This window comes from Necator americanus, chromosome V (genome assembly GCF_031761385.1).
Source record: "Necator americanus strain Aroian chromosome V, whole genome shotgun sequence".
Classification (NCBI taxonomy): domain Eukaryota; kingdom Metazoa; phylum Nematoda; class Chromadorea; order Rhabditida; family Ancylostomatidae; genus Necator; species Necator americanus.
Window position 1 is genome coordinate 31,731,831 of NC_087375.1, and position 21,055 is coordinate 31,752,885.

Consider the following 21,055-nt stretch of genomic DNA (forward strand, 5'->3'; position numbering starts at 1 on the left):
GGTAACCGCTTATTAGTTGATTTGCGATGAATTTCGTGACTTTTTCGTTCTTCTGCACTTTGCAGACAATTTCTTTCGTCCAGTATGGATTTCTGAATTCGGAGGGATTCGGTGTCCCACTTTTGTTCAAATTGCATCACATTCGCGACAACTCAAGCACTACTGTGTATCGCGAACAAGCAAAGCAGAACGGATTTTGAGGAACACCAGCAAATATCGCACATGAGCATCTGGACAAACTTCTAGTAGTAACACAGTTGAATCAAAACTTCCCTAAAGGCAGCTTATCACGAAATTGTCACGGCATAGAAACCCAAGGAAAAACGTTCGCGTTGTAGATTACGGAAACGAATATGGCTCCACTGTTCCCCTAATCGTCGTGAAATACGGCGTAGAAGGCGAGGTTTTTCTCTACGAAATCGGTTGCAACGCACCCTTGCTAGACGCGCTGCGTCCGCGAGGGAGCTGTCGAAGTTCAATGATGCCCATTCAGCAGTCTATTCAAGGAAAACCAGTGAATAGGCTGCCGAGAAGAACGGAGGAAGTGATGTGTTCTAACGTTCAAGGAGATGTGATCTAACGTATCTCGTAGGGAAAAAAACGTACGACGGCCATGGGAAATTGAGCGGAGCCACGCTGGTTTCCGTAATCTACAATCCGAATTCTACAGTTTCTCTGGAGTCTCCGTACTACGTCAAAATCGTGATGCGCTGCCCTTAAGTTCGGTGCAGCTACACAAGCGCGCTTTAAGCGGCCTGGGGGAGCTAGTGGTTGGGACCATCGCGATTTGCAGTGTGTGTGCCATGAAGGTGCTCCCTCAATCCTAACCGTTACGCTCCTCTGCACCGCTTCGAGCGCAGCCGCTTACGCAACTTCACTTCAACGGAGTTCATGTTGTTTTGATTCTGCTACGACGACATCACGTTATTCTTGATTCAAAATCTACTTACCTTACCGGTCCGCTCTTTTTCAGGCAGGAAAATTGTAAATCATTAGATCATCTTTCTCCTCAGAGGTTTAATTACTCATGCAGATTCCGTTTTTTTCCGCGAACATTGATCCTTTTGTGATACGTTTCTCCATTGATATTAATCTGACTTCTATTTTAACACTTAATCTAATTTGAGTCTAATTTTAGTGTCATTTATTGGATTAGAAATATCAGCCGCTTTTCGAAGGAATCGGCGCAGATAAACGTCATGGCAACGATTAATTTCATTTTCACAATATGGTTGTATATGGATGAAGTGACGTCGCTATACTGCAGACACTAACGACCAACGATGGTAGTAATAGGTCGGCGAGGAATAATTTAAACTCACAGTTGTTCTATGGTGCCACGATTTGAGCATACGATGAAAGTACGAACCGACAAAGAACACAGCTTCATTTTTACACATATTGATAACTGTAGGCACTATTTAATTAGCTTGACTGTCGCGTTTCCTAAGATAATACTGGAATGGTTCAGGTGAAACCATTTCTTTGGAGCCGTTGGAGACCGTGGTGAAAATTCATTTCATTTTTTCGAAAAAACTATGTATTCCAATAGCTGATGCGTGTGGATAATAAGTGACTCATCGAGGAATTCTTTTTTTTTTGGTTTTGCTACGTGGATCTTTCTTGAACAACTCCTATTTTGCGGTTTTCGTGGGAAAACTAAATACTTTTGAAGGTGTTCTATCCTTTTTCTAAAATTCCTATCCTTTTCAGATTACTCTTCAATGCCTATTGAATTAGATGTGAATATCTGTTCATCATTTCTACGAACCTCACCGAATCTTCGTTTCGTTTGCAACACTCCACCGCTGCTGATATTGCGGAGACCATACCGAATTAATCAAAGTAAGCTAAGCTTTATACATTTGAATGAGATGATTTGCTTTCTTTTGTCGCATTCGCTCATAATACGTTTTTTTTATTATCTCTGGACTCTTTGATTTTTTCTATACTTCGTTTAGTTTTACTCTCGAATCTAACGAATTCTTTTTTTGTCATGCTCAGTTTAGTCTTTAAAACCCCTTCCTGAAAATCCTTTAACAGTTTTTCATTTTCAGGATTTTAGTCGTGTTGCAGATTTAGTTTTAGTGATTTCAATGATCTTGTTCCAAGTCTAGTATAATCTCTGAAAATTTGTGTTTTACACATGTTGTACAGTTCCAAAACGAGTACTAAATACTCCTAGAACATATTTATTTCCGGGAAGTTAGTGTTTTCACTTTCAACCTTCGAAGGTCTTGTCAAAACGACATTGAACTCGGTACACTTGCGTAAGGTCGAACGGTCGAAGCGGGGCAGGGAAGCAAGCGGCTGGGATCGATGTGGGACCATAACGAACTGCAGCGATGAGTGGTGCTAGCAAGGTTCCCCCCCCCCCCCCCGATCCTAACCGCTACGCTCGAACGCACCGATTTGTCGTCCACGCAACTACACCTAACTCCATTTCGTTTTGACCCATTTTACCATCGTGGCCCAAGAAAAATTACGAATATTTTGTGTTTCTCTGCTAGATTGCGTTACCAAGAGTTGTACCTGACGGGAAGGAAAGGAAATACGGAAAGATAATATATTCGAAATTTCCAACTTTGCTTTGGTTGCTGCGATAAGAGTGTGTAAGCAATGAATGGCACTGATTGATTGATTGATTGAGATTGGTCTAAGAAGTCATTTGAGCAAGGAGTGATTGATTAGCGTTAGGTTTATGTGCTCAAGTTTTGGATATGTTTGTCGTAAGGGATGTTTAAAGTTGTTAAATTGTACAATCATTGTTACCTACCTTTTGAAAATCATCTAAAGAATTATCTTTGGTTTCCATGGCAGAGATATATGGAGCATTCTTATAATTGCTTCCTAATCATATTCTCTCAGCTCGCTGGTACGTACCCCTTCTACACTCTACACACAACCGATGAATGACGTCACTCTACGAGGTTCTTTAAAGGCATCACCCCACGAATCTGAGGTGGTGCAGATTTCAGGTGGAGCATTCGTATACGAGATGGGAGACTACGGAGAGGGAGGTGATTCCGTCCATTTCTCGCTAATTGCTGTAAAAAATGGCCCGGAAAATGCGGCGCCGCACAAGACTGGCGCGCTCCAATCGAACCTCCTGTACAAAATGGTGCGCCAAAACGAATGAAGCCGTATCTTCCGGGCCGTTTTTCACGGCAATTAGGAAGAAATGGACGGAATCACCCCCCTCTCTGTAGTCTCCCATCCCGTATGCGAATACTCCACCTGAAATCTGCACCACCTCAGATTCGTGGGGTGATGCCTTTAAGTCTAGTCACTGCTTGTGTTTTTCCAGAATTATAATGATGTCATCGTTTATAACAATTATAGTGATTCTATAATTATAGTGATATTATTGTTTATGATAACACCGTTACTCAAAACTATTCACCGCTAGTATGAACAATACCGCAATATTGATGCTTCCGTGAATGAATGCTTTTTCGTACGATTAGGCTATACGCAAACTTTCCCGACAGAACGTGATTGTTAGTGAAGAGCCTGTACAGCAAAAGTTCAAAGTCTATTATTATTATTGAGCATTCGTAGGTAATTTTCAATTGGCGTCTGATTATGAACTCCGTGCTATTTTTAACTAGTAACAATCAGACTCGTTATTAACTTCCCAAATTGTAGTTGTTATGAGCAACGATTACACGACTGACTTTTAGACCAATTAGTACGAATACAGAGGATGAATTCCCGTAATTCTAGCTTATGAATAAACTTTCCCCGATTATGTAATGCTGTGACTTAACAACTACCTGATTCAACACTACATAACTCGCGCCTGTGATGGCTTATTGTAGGTTGCGCTAATTAGGTTCGTTCAGTTGTGTGTGCATATCTGTTTTTTGTAATCTGGATTTTGATTACATATACTAAATTAGTTAAAGGGATTACCCCACGAATCTGGAGTGCTACGGGTTTCAGGTGGGTTATACCTATACGGGGTCGTAGATTGTGGTGAAGAGGGTGATTCCGTCCATTTCTCCCTGTATCAGTGGAAACGGACGACCCCGGAATGCTGTTTCTTATGACGGCTTCTGTTGCAATGCGCAACAATTGCGCTCTGCCCCGGCCTCCGATTCGGCCCAATGGGTTTTCAAGGAATCGCAGGCTCGCAGGTGGGGGAGGGGGGTTCCGTCTTTCCCATAATCTACGACCCCGAACCCACCTGAAACCCGTACCACCCCAGATTTGTGGGGTGATGCCTTTAATCGGGGAACTGTTGTTATCCCCTGACGCGGTTATCCCCATCTTTGCCGAGGAAGGAGAACAGTCATCCTAGAACATAGCTTTGCCGAAAATTCTGCATTTACAACTCGAGCAAAATCCATCTATTCTTCACTGTTTTACAGCTTGCGAGACTTTGGGTCTCGCATGAACTACATATCGACATCGAGTCACCAGAGTACCTCAGCTCGTCAATGTCCGGCAGTTCAGCGTAACGAAGCGAAGTGTTGTTAGCAAGCATTCCACGCTCTCTCTAGAGATTTGACCTATTTGGGTTGAGGTTTGGTGATGTGGTGGAAAACAGCATCTTTTTTCTATATCCGGATAACTTCCACAATATCACTCACTATACAGGTTGGATCGTTCGTACTCGTCTAGTACCTGTTCTCAAATGCCTGATTGTATTGGGTGTAAGGACTTCCGCGAGCTGGTATCAATCAAACTCGTATACGTGGCTCCATGTTTTGGTTATTTTTTTCAGTTTCTTACTTTCAGCAGTACAGTTTTCAAGTCTTATTGTTAGCACAACTATCAACATATGGCAGAGAACTAAGTCATATGAGCAATTCACTTCATATGACTTCATCTTAACCTTAGGAAGGGTGTAGAAGATCAGAAAGGGCTGAAGTGGCACCCCTCCTCATCTCTACAATCCGACCGCAGTGAGGAGGTATCCCACCTCGATAACAACCGTTGGCTCCACCAGGCGATTTTGAGCACAGCCGCATACACGACTGCACCGAGTTTCAGATCGTTTTCGATCCAACTGTACATTCGCTTTTACAGTATCATGCTGGTGCTCGTGCGCATTAATAATTAGGTGTAATACTTCCAATTTTTTGGATCCGAATTCCAATTAAATCGCCCTGATGGTAGTTATGCGCTGAATGTGAAATTGTTCAGGTTGATATTTTTCTCCGCTCTGTTTATTGGTGTTGTTTCGTACTTGGTTTCTTCAAGCTGATAGGATATTCAACGAAAATTTCGAGTTGGCGCGAAAAAATGTATTGAAACTCGATTGATCGCCAGTGAAGGTTGTTGCGATCCATTCTGCTTCTTGCAGACAACAAAATTTAAAATAGACGAAAGTGCGATATGACGTTCGTTTAACTCTGTAAAATTTCTGAAAGCCAGGTACTAACAACGTTACGCGGTACGTTCATCTGGGAGCGGGTGCAGGTTTCACTCGATCGCTTACGTGATTTTACAGACTATGTTAACTTCAGACTGAACTTTATTTATGTTCGTTTGTCGTGCGTGAAGCAGAGAAATGGTGGATGAGTCGCGATTGTCCGGAGAAATACAAGTACCTGCGGCGCGGCCGTTGTGTTCCCACACTGTCTATTCAAACTCCAAGGTTTTGAGATGTGTATTGAATGCTCATACGAATAATCAATAATTTTTCCTTGTGAACCCATGCTAGCACTATTTCTATGAGACTACAAAGTTATAGAGGATATTAAAGAATTGTATTCATTGCTTATAGATCCGATGTCGCGAATCACTGAAGGATGTTATATATGACAGGCAGTACCTATCTTTGTCACGACGGCCGCGGTACGCGGGCGATTGGAGCAGGACAGGGGAAGGAAGGTGTGCGTGTGCCAAGCAAAGAAGGTGTATCCAATACATTTAGTTCTTGTCCGGTCATCATTTAATGAGAATGGCGAAAAGACTCAGTGAAAGTTTTATGTAGTTACAGTATTCGGAGATAAATTCTACAGCAGTCCCGCAATAGTAAAAATGACCGTCGCGTTTCTGGTCACTGAAGTTATTGATTTTTCCGTCCATTTCGTCCATGCGTATTATGATATAACAGCAAACTATTCTAAGACATCATTAATCTAGTGAGTATCGATTATTTTTCTTATTTCGTTTATTGTTTTGACATGCTAGGTTATAAGGTTGTTCAATCTTCATAGGTGATATAGTCGCTGTATAGTGGAAACGTGCAACGAGACATGCAATAGCTACCGTAACTTTTTTGTTCACTCAATTCCGAACTCGTTATTTTCGCAGCGCAGTGGCTACTATTTCTCTGTTACCTACCTATTTACCTATCTGCTAGCCGTTGTCATGGGTGACATTCACTGCTGCAGTGCCTCAACGGCGGAGCCTCATAAGTTTTATCGAATGGGCGAGGTGCGGATTTTCCCGAAGATTATTTGTCGGGAGATTATTCTTTCTATTCAAAATATTAATCGGCTAGATGTTTTTGATCCTCTGGTCACTTCGTGATCCATTCATTGGTGTTCTTTGTAGTTTGATGGAGTTCTTTGATGATTAACTCGCTGGCATCGCAATATCTGCTCTGTTCGAGTTTGAGTAAAAACCAGTATTGGTATTTTCGAACATTTTCAATATAGGAATGGTGAAGTACAGTTCATTCGAAAAGAACAACGCAAAACTTTTGAGTCGATAAGCGTTGCGCTGCAAATATCAAATTTAAGAAAAAGCGTGGCTTTTTCTTGAATGAATTTTGTAAAAGAAAAGAGCAGATTTCTGTTTTGTTTTGTATGTCTTTATTCGTAATTAATTCTTCGAAGAAAATTTTTGGAAAATGAAACATGTTGCGAGCACTTAAAATAGCTAGCGATTGAAATTGGTTTATATATTTCTTTTCTACTCCTAGAAAGAATTCCGTCACTATTCTCGCACGTCATTGGCTGAAAAACTCAATAATCATGTCGTTTCCTCTCTTTTCTTTAGTCCAACATCAAGAAGAACTGTGCAAATCGAGACTTCCTTGTCTTTCTCCGGAACGGAATTGTTTAGGCGTTATTAATGTCTTCAGGTTTTCTATGACACAAAAATGGCTTCGAGTGAAAAAGTAAATGGATTTTGATAGGCTCGAGGTTTTTTAACCTGAATATATGCTGGAGAGGTTTACGGTTGGAAATTTCTAGGTCAAGTTATAGATTTATTTGCAATGGATGCATGGACGTATGTGGAAGAAAAATCAGTGAACATTACCACAGAATCATGATCTTAGAATCCGAGAACATTCTGGACTTTGTTTCTATAATAGTTCTGGAATGTCTTTGTTTACCAAAAATATCATTGCTTTTGTTTGTTATAGTATCTTTGTCGATTAAGAAAAACTACTAGCGGGGAGCGACTGAGCATGGATTCATAGAGCATCCTGCTATCATGTGCATCTGCTCTACGCATGATATTTCACAGTGTTGATGAGGAGAACGCTTCAGGACCAACCGAGTAGAGTGGGATTTCGGACGGTGACGTTAAAGCCTGTAATTTATTGGGCTTGTAATCCACGCACTTGCCGGATTCCATTCTGTTAAACATTTCTCTTTCCCACTTCGGCGAAAGATTAAGTGAATTTTTATTGCATACAGAAACATGCTTTCGACTATAAAGAAGTACAATCCTCTGCCACAACAATATAATAAAAGTCTGAGCGGATTTTTAAGTCTTTAATAGAATGGGAATGGGACTCCGTATGAGGATTTGACAACAGTTTGATGAAGAACATGAATGTGCAATTAACGCAGGATTTCCTGCTGTCCGATTCCACATCGCTTCCACTGCTCGTGAATTCTGCTTGTCAACTTGTTTGGATCTCTCAAGTTGCTAGGAAATTCCATCAGCTAAAAAAAAAAAGAAAAACAAATGTTTTGTGGTATATTAACCATAAAGTAGCTTTGACTATACACTAATTTTTTTTTTGATTACTCGATTTTTACATCTTTTCTTCAAAGCCTTAGCGCAGTTCTTATCAGTTTGATTTTAAAACTTTCTATTTGGCATCAAATATACCTACAAAGTTCACATTTAACAGGATTTTTTGATGAAAAAACAGGATAGACCGAAAGAGCAGAAGGAAAAAAAATGTGAGAACATTTTCTGAGTAAACATTTCCTCTCTTTATTAGTGTGTTTTTCTTCCTTTTCTTCTCCCTCTACATCTCCCTCTTTTTTTAAAAAAATAGAGATTCTGTTATTGTCAAGTATGAAAACTTTTTCTTTCGTTACAAATATCACTAATGTCTGAGTTCTTAAAATACCCACCTTAAATGCTTTATGGATAACTTTAGCATTTCCTTGTCAACATCTCAATAATCATTGCAGGTGCTTTTCTTTTTGAGATTTATGTTTTCATAAAAATATTGCTGTACCATGTTTCAATGAAACCCCTTTGTTTGCATCTTGTGGTTTGTATCGGCTTCTGGATTTTCGGATGTCCAGAGAAACGCAGCCTACACTCATTTCCTACATTAAAGGCATCACCCCATGAATGTGAGGTGGTACGGACTTCAGGTGGAGTATTCGTATACGGGATCGTAGATTATGGAGAAGTGGGTGATTCCGTCCATTTCTTGCTAATTGGCGTAAAAACGGCCCAGAAGATGCAGCGTGTACACAAGGCTGGCGCGCTCCAATCGAACTTCTTGTAGAAAATTGCGCGCCGGAACGCCCGAAGCCGTATTTTTCGGGCCGTTTTTTTATGGCAATTAGGAAAAAATGGACGGAATCACCCCCTTTCCATAATCTACGATCCCGTATACGAATACTCTCCCTGAAATCCGTACCACCTCAGATTCGTGGGGTGATGCCTTTAAAGACAGGCAGCGAACTAAAATGTACCTACCAATTCATTCCTCACTCTCAGCGCACTTTTTTTTTTATCAGGAGTGTGATAAATAAAACAGCGGACGGCAATTTTTCTCAGAAATTTACCTGGTGCGGTAAAACTGTGGACTTCTTCCTGCCCGTAACAGGAGAATGGACAAATTAAAGATAGATAGATTAAAGATTGATGCGAAACCTTTCTTCAAATGACGTGATGATAATTTGTTTGCTTCGTAAATGATCAGTATTCTAGTTTCTAAGGAATTATTAACTCATATGCGGCCGTAAATTGTTTACGAGCGCTTTCATTAGGCGCCTGTTTTCATGCTATGGAAATCGTCTGGGCTCGTATTATACGAAGATACTGCTTTTCACATCCCCTTTGCTCCGGAAGGCTCTATTGGAGGATTGTTGTTATTTGTTTATTGATTTGCAGCTTCGAGGATTCCCACTTCGACGTTTCTTAGTCCCCCAAGTTTTAGAGACCATAGTAATTGCCTCCTCCGTTTTTACGCTCGAAGTGATAGTCATTTTTGTTACTTGTAGAGTAAAGCGAAAATCCGAAACATTCTTAGCAAATCCGGGAATCAGATCCATGAGGTAACCGACCTCAATTTATCCGACAAAACACTTCTTGACGCAGTAAGAGTATTGAGTGGTCAGTTTTGCAAATTTGAAGCTAATATTCATGGAAAATGTCATTCTTTGGTATATTTCTCTCTTCCTCCCACAATGTATTGAACTTTCAATGACTTTCACGTTCTACATACCTTGAGGTTTAGTAACCAATCAGTGTTGTACCGTGGAACAACAAGGCTTCGCAGGCAGAGTGATTTAAAGGCTACGTCTCACGACTTTGCCGCCGTGGTGGAGAAACCGCAGCGAAAATCTAGAATTCGAATTGCAGACTGCGGAAACCACCGTAGCTTCGCTTGTCTTTCCCGTCGCCGTAAGAAAACGGCTTGGAAACGGGGTTTGTTCCCACGAGATACGTTGAAAAGTACCACCTTTTACACGCTGTGGCTCCCTCGGCAGGCTATTCATTGGTCTTGCTTGAATAGGCTGGTGTGGAGCCATCATTCAGAATCGAACGCTCGCGCGTGGATCCGAGGTGTGCATAAGAGTGTGCGCTGCAGCGGATTCCAGAAAGAACCCCGTATTTCACGACGATTAGGGGAAGATGAACAGAGCCCCGTTTGTTTCCTTAATCCACAACCTGAACGTTTTCCTAGGGTTTCCGTGCTTTGAGAATTTCTAAGACAAGATAAGCTGCCTTTGAGAAAGCTTGATTCAACTGTGTTATTTACTAGAAGTTTATCTAGAGGCACATGTACGATATTTGATGTTTTTTTTAAACGAATTCAGCCTATTCGTTGGTTTCACTTGAATAGGCCAGTGAGGGGCCTCATTAATCTCCGAATGCTCGCTCGTGGACGCGTTGCAACGGATTTCGATACGCTGCTTTAATAAATTGCCGAAGTCACATATGGGCCCAACGTAAATTTCATTCACGTTCCATGTCCTATGTCCTTACATTTTGCGAAATTCCCACCTCTTCTTGTTGTTTGCAGATTGTTAGTCCAAGCAGAACCGGGATTCTCATTTTTAACGGGTGCACGGAGCGGAAGTTGAAAATGAGGATGAACTTTTCATTGGTCCTATGTGTACTCCTGTGACCATTTATTAAATATGCTCTGACCGTGGAAATTTGTTGTTCAGCGGTCCTACACTGATTGAAGTTACTGGACTTTAAGGTGTGTAGAACGTGAAAATGTTTGCCTGCTTACCGTACTACACAAGCCGCCACCAAAAAAATTCCTTAAAAATTTTTGATAGCCTCACTCTGTATATTTGATGTATCATGGAGAGTTTTTTTTTTTTACAATTGTGACAATCCGTTTTGAGGGTTTGAGGGCATTGAATGTTACAGTTTCTTTCAGTGAAGGTGAAATTTTACTGAAAGCCTGACGTTTCCATTTTCGCTTCGCGTTCAAAGGGCTCAAAACGATTTGCGCATTTCTATAACATGCTTATCCCACCAGTCTCCTGGCAACATTCGCATTCGTTCTAGAAAAAAAACCTTATGCACGGAACCTACCACTCCAGAGTATCCACAAGAGAGAAGGTGAAGATTGCAGAAAATTCTCCGTCAGTTAACCCGTGTGCATAAATAGAACTGACAATGAAAAGAAACTCTGCCATCTTCTCTTTGGGATCTGACGGAACGACTCAATGTCAGTATGTCATTATCTGAAAATTCGAGATACGTCACACCAATTTACGCGCTTTCCTCTTATTACTCTTATTTCTGTAAGAAGTTATTTCTTTGAACACATTGAAGCTTCCGCGGATCCTTCCAAACGCTTTGCTCCTCGGATTTGTAATTTTTTTTTGGATTTGTAAAGGGTTATGGGCGCTCTTGCGCCTATTCGCTTTTTAAGTACTTCCCGGTGGGAGGGTAGGAACGGTACGTCGCACAACTGTATTACAGGCTTACTTAATCGCCGGTGTTGTCGCCGGACACGGTTACATCCGCATCTTCTCCGCGGCGTGTGGTTCTTGAACATAACTTCCTCGTACAGTTTTGATCTACAGCTCACACAGAGCCAATCCATTCGTCATTGTTCCATAGCTTGGTGTCTCGTGTGAACTGCGTATCGACGACGAGTGACCCGGATACCTTCAGGTTGACAACGTTAGGCAGCGTAACGGAACGGTGTTGTTACCAAAAAGTTCCATGTTCCCTCCAGGTATTAAACCTATTTTGGTTGGACTTTGTCGGTGTGCTTAACAACGGCATCATTTTCCAATATCTGAGTAACTTCCGTACAATTTCGGATGTTATATAGCTTATATACATCCTTAAAGCATATACTCAAACGTTTGATTGTATTTGTTACAAGCACGACGACCGCGAGAAGGTAGCAATCACTCTCGCATACGCGGCACCTATTACAGACTATGACGTTTTTTTTTCTATTACGCTGGATTATTTATTAAATGAAGTTGAGCTCACGTGCGCTGAAATAATGCAGCTGACACAACCTTAACGGGAATTAACATTAAAGGCAGCATACCACGAATCTGAGGTGGTGCAGATTTCAGGTGGAGTATTCGTATACGGGATGGGAGACTACGGAGAAGGAGGTGATTCCGTCCATTTCTTGCTAATTGCCGTAAAAAAACGGCCCGGAAGATGCGGCGCCGCACAAGACTGGCGCGCTCCAATCGAACCTCTTGTACAAAATGGTGCGCCAAAACGAATGAAGTCGTATCTTCCGGGCCGTTTTTTACGGCAATTAGGAAGAAATGGACGGAATCACCCCTCCCTCCGTAGTCTCCCATCCCGTATACGAATACTCCACCTGAAATCCGTACCACCTCAGATTCCTGGGGTGATGCCTTTAAGAAAATGACGTTCGGACAATAAGACATTAGAGACGGGGAAATTTCTGAGGGAATTACGATTCTAGGATTCGATTTTTTTTTTGAAAAGTAGATTTTTTTTAGAAGTTGTAGCGTTTCTATAGTCTCTTCTTTTAATTCCCAATATATCTTTTTTCACCTAAATCTAAGTCTTCTAGGTGCATATTTCGCGTAATTTTCCATAAACAACCCTTTTCATCCATTATTTGGGTTTTGCTGCTTTTTTTCTTCAAGAAGTTTTCCTTATAATTTGTTTCAATGGTCTGAGTGTAGCTGGACATCTCACCGTCGGCAATCACTGGTTTTAGGGTAGAAACAATTTTGTGCTTATTTATATGTCTCCTAAATTACGTAGTAATCCTTTTCATTATCTACAAGTTCGTTTTTGCACAAACTAGTCATTTAGTTTGAGATTTGGATTGATTTTTAAATTTGATTGTAGTTGAAATGGAAAAGCATTTCAAGTATTCAAGTAGAAGTATTTAACCATACTTGCTAGTTTTGCTACCATACCCCGTGCGTTTCTTAATGTCCGGAGCAAAAATCGAGCCGTATACTACTCAAAATTAACATCGCTTTCAGGTTTGCGCTCGATAATTTAGCGGATTGCAAAATGAGTCATTCAGGATGAGGTAGGTGATCCTGAATGACTCATTCTGCTTCCGCTGATTAACAAACGGAAATAATCTCTCTCTCTCATATAAAGATAAGGTTAATAGATTTTTCTTGTTTATGTGCATTTCCCTGTTGCATAATCATACGACAAGTGGGGACTGGCTATGCAAGCTTTATCCCTTAAAGCGTTCCTCGTTTCGGAGGTTGCTTCAGAAAATAGGATCCATATCGTATAGTAAATATATACCAGTTTGTACATATTTGATTTTTCTTCGTGACCCAAACACTTTATTCTTCTTTCCTTGAACGAAGTTTCAACTATTTTTCACTTTGTCAACTGCTGCGGAACTACCGAATGCTTTTGATAGGTTCCCGAATGTACGGAGCTAATATACTGCAGTTCTACCTCGGAAATAACATTACATACCCTTTAGGAGTTTAAAGAGATTACCACCCCCTCCTCTACATAGCAGATTACAGTAGAGCACTCAAACAGTGATACCGTATTTCAACGCATAAATTGGAATTGTTTATACTCGTAGTAAAAACTCGTATCTCATCACTTTAGCAAGATTAGATATGTCAAAAATAATCGTGTATAAGGTATAAGGTTTGCGAATGCGCAATTTTTATGAAAAAGTGTGACGAACTAGGACTATAATTTCAGCAGCTACATAATTCTCGGTTGATTTGCGTCATAGCACGGAAAATGTATGGCAGAGCAATTGTCCTCGAAAGCGTTGTTCGTAGAAACTCATTTAAACTTATACACACACACATACTAAGTTCGAATTCTTCTAGAATGGTCTTTATCGAATACGTATAGGTTCACACCTCACAGTCGGATTAGAAACGTTTTTCTAATTCAGTCCACGCTTTTCACATTACTTCAATCCTTGAAACTTTTTATTTTTCATTTCTGTGGCGATCAAAATTGAAGAATAAATTTTGTGACGATCAAAAATGGAGAATAAATTTTATGTTTTCATACGTGGGGTGCATTTATGTTTTAGAATTAAAAAATTCTCGGAGAGAGAATTAAAATTTCCGGGTACGACTATTTTAGTTTAGGCTGTTTTCGAATTTTATATGTATTAACAAAAAAAAAAAGAAAATAAGTTTTTACTGCTATCGTTTTTGTTTCAATTCTTTTCTTCAAGAATATATATGTTACATGATTTTTATTGACATTTTGTGAAAATAAGGTTCATAAGTTTGATTCGTAAATAACTTCCGCCCAGGTACATACATGGCACCTATTGTTATTGTTTACACATTTAATGGATTACCTAAACAAGAAATTTTGTTATCGCTATGCAGGGAGTGCTTCGGTTAGTACGTAGACAGCTGTCTGGTGTTATGCAACTTACGTTTAATTTTTTGCTCATTTTGAAAATAAAAGAATAAAAAAAACTCTTACACCATGCGATTGTTTGAACCTCTGATCGATCATGCAAGAAGCGGAACCTCTAGGCGCTACACTACGTGCGCCCGTAAAGCAAAGCTTAATACAGCTGTGAAGTTTAATACACTACAATCACAATAAATCATCAAAATAAATGTGTGAGAAAAAAAAAACAAAACGGAAGTTTCCATGTGCGGACGAAAAAAACGGAAGTTATTTATGACTCACCCTAATCATATGGGAAATTTTGCAAAATTATTTAAATAGTGCACTCAACATGAAAACTTTCATACGGTAATTCGTTTGTGATCACACCATGGTCGCAGGATGATCGTACTGCGACAACTATGTACCAGAGGGTCCCATAGCTCTTGAACGGTCGAAGGTGAAAAACACGATCATGCGAACCAAATTACGAAGATGAGTCATTTAAAGTCATTCGTTTGAAGGATAGAGTACAAAAGCTCCCAATTAGAATTATTTTTAAAATAAGTTCTGGAGTTTATCGTAGGATTTTATCCTATAAGTACTTATACAGTCTTTACCTTTTAGTTTATTCTAGCGAAGACTAAAATTAAATACTATAACGCTAAATTTGTGCCCGTTATTTGAACAGGACAAACTGGGTACACGTCTGGCGTGATAATGACGTCTTTCACTGACTATTGCTTGAATAGGCTCATTTACTAGTTCCACATTCATTTTATTCTGTGGATAAATTATAATTCTACGTAAATGCGAGAACTTTTCATGCGATTACTCACCGCTAAAGAACGAGTAGTTAGTTCAATCTGCAAAAATAGTGAATTATTTTTTTGTGGATAGTGGGACCGAATTTATTGCATATCCGGCAGATGCACCTCTCGCGGACTTCCGGAGATTTCTTTACAATTGTTGTACTGGGCAATTCCCATCGACGCGCCGAGTAAAATCAGGAGCCATGAAATTAGAAAAAAAAAGAAAAAAAAGAAACTACCATTCCATTTATTTTCAATTCCCGGCTCTTACTGTTATTTCCACTTTTATTCTGTTTATTACCCATTCAAACAATATTTTACTCTTGAGAAATGAGTTTATGGGATTCAGCCGCTTCTACTGTACCGTTCATCATTTTCTGTTCTCAAAATTCCAAAGGATTCCTAGCGAGGTCCTAGTTCCGGAAGCGATTTAGTATTGGGGCGGAATCGCAGCCTTATTGCACGATGGATGGATGGGGAGAATTGACAAATTGCAGTTTTGTCATAAATATTCACGTTCATTTCTCAGAGTTATTTTAAATGTCATCTAGGCGATTTGTTGAAAATTTCGTGGACAAAAATGAAGGAAAGAAGTGAACATTGAGCAGAAAGAAAGCGAGACAGGTGCCTCAGAGCTTGTTATTGCCTCGGCTATATGTAATTAGTTTAAAACAATAGTGATTTGTTGCGTTTCGTTCGCCTTTTACTGTTAAGGCTAGATTTCCGTCTAGACAGTACCAGTGATTAATTCCAAACTCCGCTAATCTTCTTTTTTTTGGACTTTGTAACTATGATAACCTTTTGTAATAGCCTAGAATATTCCTTGATAACCGCTACCCCTCATATTCGTATTCTCAAAAACCGTTTCTCTTCAATTTTTTCTTTAAATGGCAGTATTTTCGGATGTTTTCAATGTCCACTTCGTTCCAGTAATAGTAGAATGATTGATTATTCTGTAAAAATCAGAGTGAAAACGGAAAAAAATCTGCATAGATCCAGAAGTCGAAGAACAAAATAAATTTGCATCCGTTTACCCATTTTTTAAATTTGTTTTTTTTTTCTCATTTTCGAAGCAATCCTTTACACTAGTGCTTGGATGAAATCAGATCCTCTTGAAATGAATGAATGTGGAGTTGTGCAAAACATGAGAATTCTATTGAAAACCGCTCGAATTAGAAGTATTTGTCGTAATTTTTATTCCGTTTGATCTCCTCATTATTTCATTTTTTTATATTACCGGTGTATAGAGTTACTTCGTCGGATGTGCTGATGCCTCTGAGCTTGTCTTGTCGTCTGATCCAGAAAATAGTGCACAACTTTTAGTATTTGCTACAAGCCTTGCAATGCACGTCATGGACTGTACCTATTATTGGGAAGAACCCAACACTGAAATTCTACCGAACGAAGAATTGAACCTGTAGGTCCTGGGACGAATTTCTGTTACTTGAACATCATGTATTTATAGTTAAACATTGCCATTCTAATTATTATCACTCGTTTTCTTGACGTGTAAAAAGGACCCTCGGAAACTATCTATTCTATCTATTCTAACTATCGTATCATTCTAGTTTCCTTTCATTCAATTCTAATCTCAATTTTGTATCATCTTCTACCGTACTTTACAATACTGTACATACTTTTCCCTATAGATCTCATTCTTGCAGACATCAGCAGCGGTGCTGTAACTTCTTACGTCCACTTATTTTTTAGTAAAAATTGTTTGTGCTCAGAAGTTTCAACCGAAAAAAAAGAGAAAGATTATAACAACATATGACTTACTTTAGTACAACTGCACTCGTAGAATCCTTTGAAATATGTACTTTTCCGCCAGTTAATGTCACACGTGCTTTTTGTTTTCACGGCCATATTTAAATTTCTCTCATAGGCTCAATTACTCATTCATAACTCAAACTCGATTATCCATTGCGTTCTCAACCGTTCTCAAGCACTTTCTGGTGTTCTTCCGGTGAATTACGCTCCGGCATCTTGGTTAAAGGCATCACCCCACGAATCTGATGTGGTACGAATTTCAGGTGGACTATTTGTATACGGGATCGTAGATTATGGAGAGAGGGGTGATTTCGTCCATTTCTTCCTAATTGCCGTAAAAACCGGACCGGAAGATACGGGTTCGAGCATTCCGGACCGCTATTTTCTACAATAAATTCGATTGGAGCGCGCCAGCTGCGTGCACGCGCCGCGTCTTCCGGGCCGTTTTTTTTACCCTAACTAGCAAGGAGTGGACGGATTCACCCACCTCTCCATAATCTACGATCCCGTACACGAATACTCCACCTAAAATCCGTACCACCTCAGATCCGTGGAGTGATGCCTTTAACTCAACAATCATACACTCTACTCATTGTTATGATTTTGTCGCTTAAATTTTTTTTTGTATTTTCGCGTATATAAATCCCGAATTCTGTATTTATTACAATGACATTTCATTTCAGCATGTCCTATGTTTGATTTCGGCAGCTCTCCGGTATTCATTTTCGTACCGTTCATAGCGTTCTCCATAATATTTCTACTTATCATTCTTCTCAAATCATGCATTGTGATGAGGTAATCTTTAGCGGTTTTTTTTTTCTTTTTCTTCACAACCCATTTCTTCTTGTATACAAAGAAAAAAAAAGAGCTGCACCATCCTAAATAATTTTCAAGGAGGGCTCCGACATCTTCCGGATCCTGTTAAAATGAACTGAAGAAATATTGCCACGAATTAATCTCAGGCGTACTTCTTTTTATGTAATTCAAACAAATTGATGTTTTGTTTCTATGCGACAGAAATTTATGTTCGTGTAGTGCACGCCATAACTCTTTCAAGTCCATGTAAAGTAATCTACATCCGTGATTCTATCGTAAATAATGAGTTCAGGGAAATGCGCTGAGACACCAAGTCCGAATGAATTCGCGCTTCAGAGGGTACTAGATGTTGGAATTCTTTTTGCAGAATGTAGAAGGATAAGGTTTCACCAGGTCCAGTTCGATGTTCAAAGAGAGCTGAAACCAAAAAATCACTTGATCTTCTGTATTTATTAAATAAATTCTTCGATTCTTCGCTTAGGCTTAGAATTACTTCATCACTGAATTTTATTACGCGTTATGTTAGATTTAGTTGTAGTTATGTGCCCATTAGCATAGTAGAAGTGATGAAAGGTATACTTAACTATTTTTCCACACAAATAGATGCTCCAAGGAAGTTGAATTTATTATTCATGCATTCGTTTAACAATGCTTTACCCTGAACTTTTTTTCGAGGAGAAAAACATAGTTTGAAAACAACCCTTTGGAAAAAAAAATGAATGCTCATAGTTAATTTCTTGCCTTGATTTCTGACTCTAGCAGGTGCAAAAAGAAACAGGTAAAAAAAACCGTTGACTTTTTTTTTCTTATTTATGTTTACGAACAAGAATTCTTCGTTTCAGCCGTTCTGACATGCAACGCGGCTGGGCAACGCAAGCGCGTCGTTCGCGGCGCACGATGACCACTCAGTCGACGGCATCCGTCGAAATCCAAACTACTCAACATCCGGTCCCGTTCATACCTCCGCCAGGTATGTACAATTGCGGCGTGGTCGTTCCTTTTCCGAAGAGTAACTTTGCAGTAACGAGTTTTCCTATGTTCTTTTGGGATGGTAATTCTCTCTTTTACATCACATGGAACTATCAATCACTCTTCAAAATTTGTGTCCGAAAATATTTTTTAATAAATGACTGCTGGGAAAGGGCGTGCCCACTGGGCGCTCGCCATTGGCTGACCTGATAGCTTGTATCCAATGACTACTTGGTGCGAGAAGTTGACCAATTCTAGCGGTGCTAATGTATAATATTATTATGATGAAGATATAACAAAATTGTTAAGGATATTACTCTGAAGTGATGGCGACGGATTCATCGGCTATGTATCCAATGTATGTGCCCCCTTATGCAATGAATAGCACTCCACCGCTTTCTATGCGAGATCCTAGGCGATTTCAGGTGATCTGCACACTTCAAACTTATACCAATTTGAAATGTTACTGCTTCACACAAATTTCGCAATTTTTCAGGGAATTCCTGGCTTGCAAGCTCCTCCGCCCTATCCACCACCGCCTAGCTACAGCCAAATTCAAAACTTCCCTGAATTACCAACGGTGAGCAATGCTCGACTGGATAATCGAACTCCGTCACGAAACGGGAAGAAGTCCGACATCACACCGGTGGAGTAGCTGCGGATTATGACTGTGTAATTACGTACCGAGATCTCTTACTCTTCATTTTGCTCACGTCATGGATCTCACGGATGTGATGGCGTCATGTTATTTCTCCTCTTAATCCTTCAGATTAAAGAGCTATTCAGAGGAATTCAGCTCTTACTTAACAAAATTTCTTTCTATAACTTGCACTTCTTTGTTAGGAAGGGGCTTCTAGGAAACACTTGAGAAGGCTGTTTCCCTTAAATTTCAGTTTAGGGTTAGGATTGGAGCAAATACTCCAGCTGAAATACGGGTTTTGTATTTTTCTTCCCTGTCGCATGTAGAGAACCCCGAGTTAGTAAGGTCTATATTTTATCTTAGATGATCCTAGAAATTTCCGTGGCCTCATTGGGAAGTGGAACTAAGTGCCCTTCGGTTGGTTTCAGTTCCGCATTTTGTAAGTAGAAGATAAACGAAGATAGTGTAGAATTTTCCTGTGTAAGGACCTTCCAGAAAATTACTCTTTTTTGTCTACACTTTGTCCTCATATCCATGTGTAGTTCATCAAAATATAGATATGACAGTCAGCTGAGTTAAAACGACGTAGTTCACGACAGTCGATGGCGCAGTGTCGCTCTCAAGGCACCAAAGCTTTGTCGCGGTCACGTCGCGTTAACCTGGTTGAACAAATTCTCTGCTGAGCGTAGTATGCTAGTTAAGGCGATTTTTTGTCGCTAATTGCAAACATACTTTCCTACTTGACCAACAATCATTTTCTAGAATATGTACATCTATGTACATTGTCTTCTATCTTTAGCTATCTTCAAATTTTCGTTGAAATCACTCGTTTTCTCGCAGTTGTTTTGTGATCGCTGAAAATGTACGCTAAGGTATATCCTCATCAACCTTGAGTGCCAATGTTCGTGCTCTTTTCACATAATTGTCGCCAAATAATTGTATCATTCTACGATACTTTTTTCTAATTACGGGTTTAACAATAAATTTTAATGTATTCGTGGTGTTTCTATGTAAACATTCGTTTTTTTTACAGCTAATTTATAGTATCGTCGTGATATTTCATGTTATTTTCTCACTTTTTGCATTCCACAAAGCAAAATGCTTCGTTTCGCGTTACGTTGTTGCGTGTATGTATGTATTCGGCGATTCTACCGTAACACCAATGCGAACAAACATTTATGGTCGGTGATAACGTCAAACGTATTGTGACATAATGGATTAGAACCTCGGTGAAGTGGTGCACAGTGCTTTTTCTCTAGTATGTGGGGAAGTCCCTTTTCTTTTTGTATTTTTTGTTTTTCACTATCTTCTTCGTATAACAGCGTATGAACGGACTCACGCATTCTCAGCAAAGTCTTTTCTAAGTGATTTTATCGCTTGCTTTGCTTTTTGCCTCTAAGATCCTAGTTTGTAAAAGTATAGTTTTCGTTTTTTAAGGTTTTTTCGGCAGTATAATTGTGGATGGATGAGTGTTTAGTCAGAGTAAACAAAAATCCTTTCTACAAGAACACTGACTATGCACAGTTACATAAAAAGAGTGACAGAATTCCAATTCCTGCAAATCGAGGCCTTTGAGAAGATATTCTGGAATTAGGAGGAACTCAAGATATTACGCGCGAATTTTAGCAGCAAAACAAGCGATGAAGTTGGTTGGAAAAGGTTTTTTTAAGACTACGTAGACCCACTCAAATCCAGTTATGCGATAAGGATAATGAGAAACTGATTTACGTGCTTGACTTAACTGGTATTTATTGAATGACGCGGTTACACGCACCATCGTCGAGGTGTGTCCTTCTTAAAGGCATCACCCCACGAATCTGAGGTGGTACGGATTTCAGGT

At 39.7% G+C, this 21,055-nt stretch overlaps 1 protein-coding gene across 1 annotated transcript; it reads left to right on the plus strand.

Moving 5' to 3' along the window:
* Window positions 1–1,283: 1,283 nt before the first annotated feature.
* RB195_015829 (uncharacterized protein) lies at window positions 1,284–19,230 on the plus strand (the record flags this gene model as incomplete). Its single annotated transcript, XM_013440625.2, has 6 exons — window positions 1,284–1,296; window positions 1,714–1,845; window positions 17,474–17,585; window positions 18,449–18,576; window positions 18,885–19,000; window positions 19,072–19,230. The coding sequence occupies 6 exons, from the start codon at window positions 1,284–1,286 to the stop codon at window positions 19,228–19,230; spliced, it is 660 nt and encodes a 219-aa protein (XP_013296079.2).
* Window positions 19,231–21,055: the final 1,825 nt, after the last annotated feature.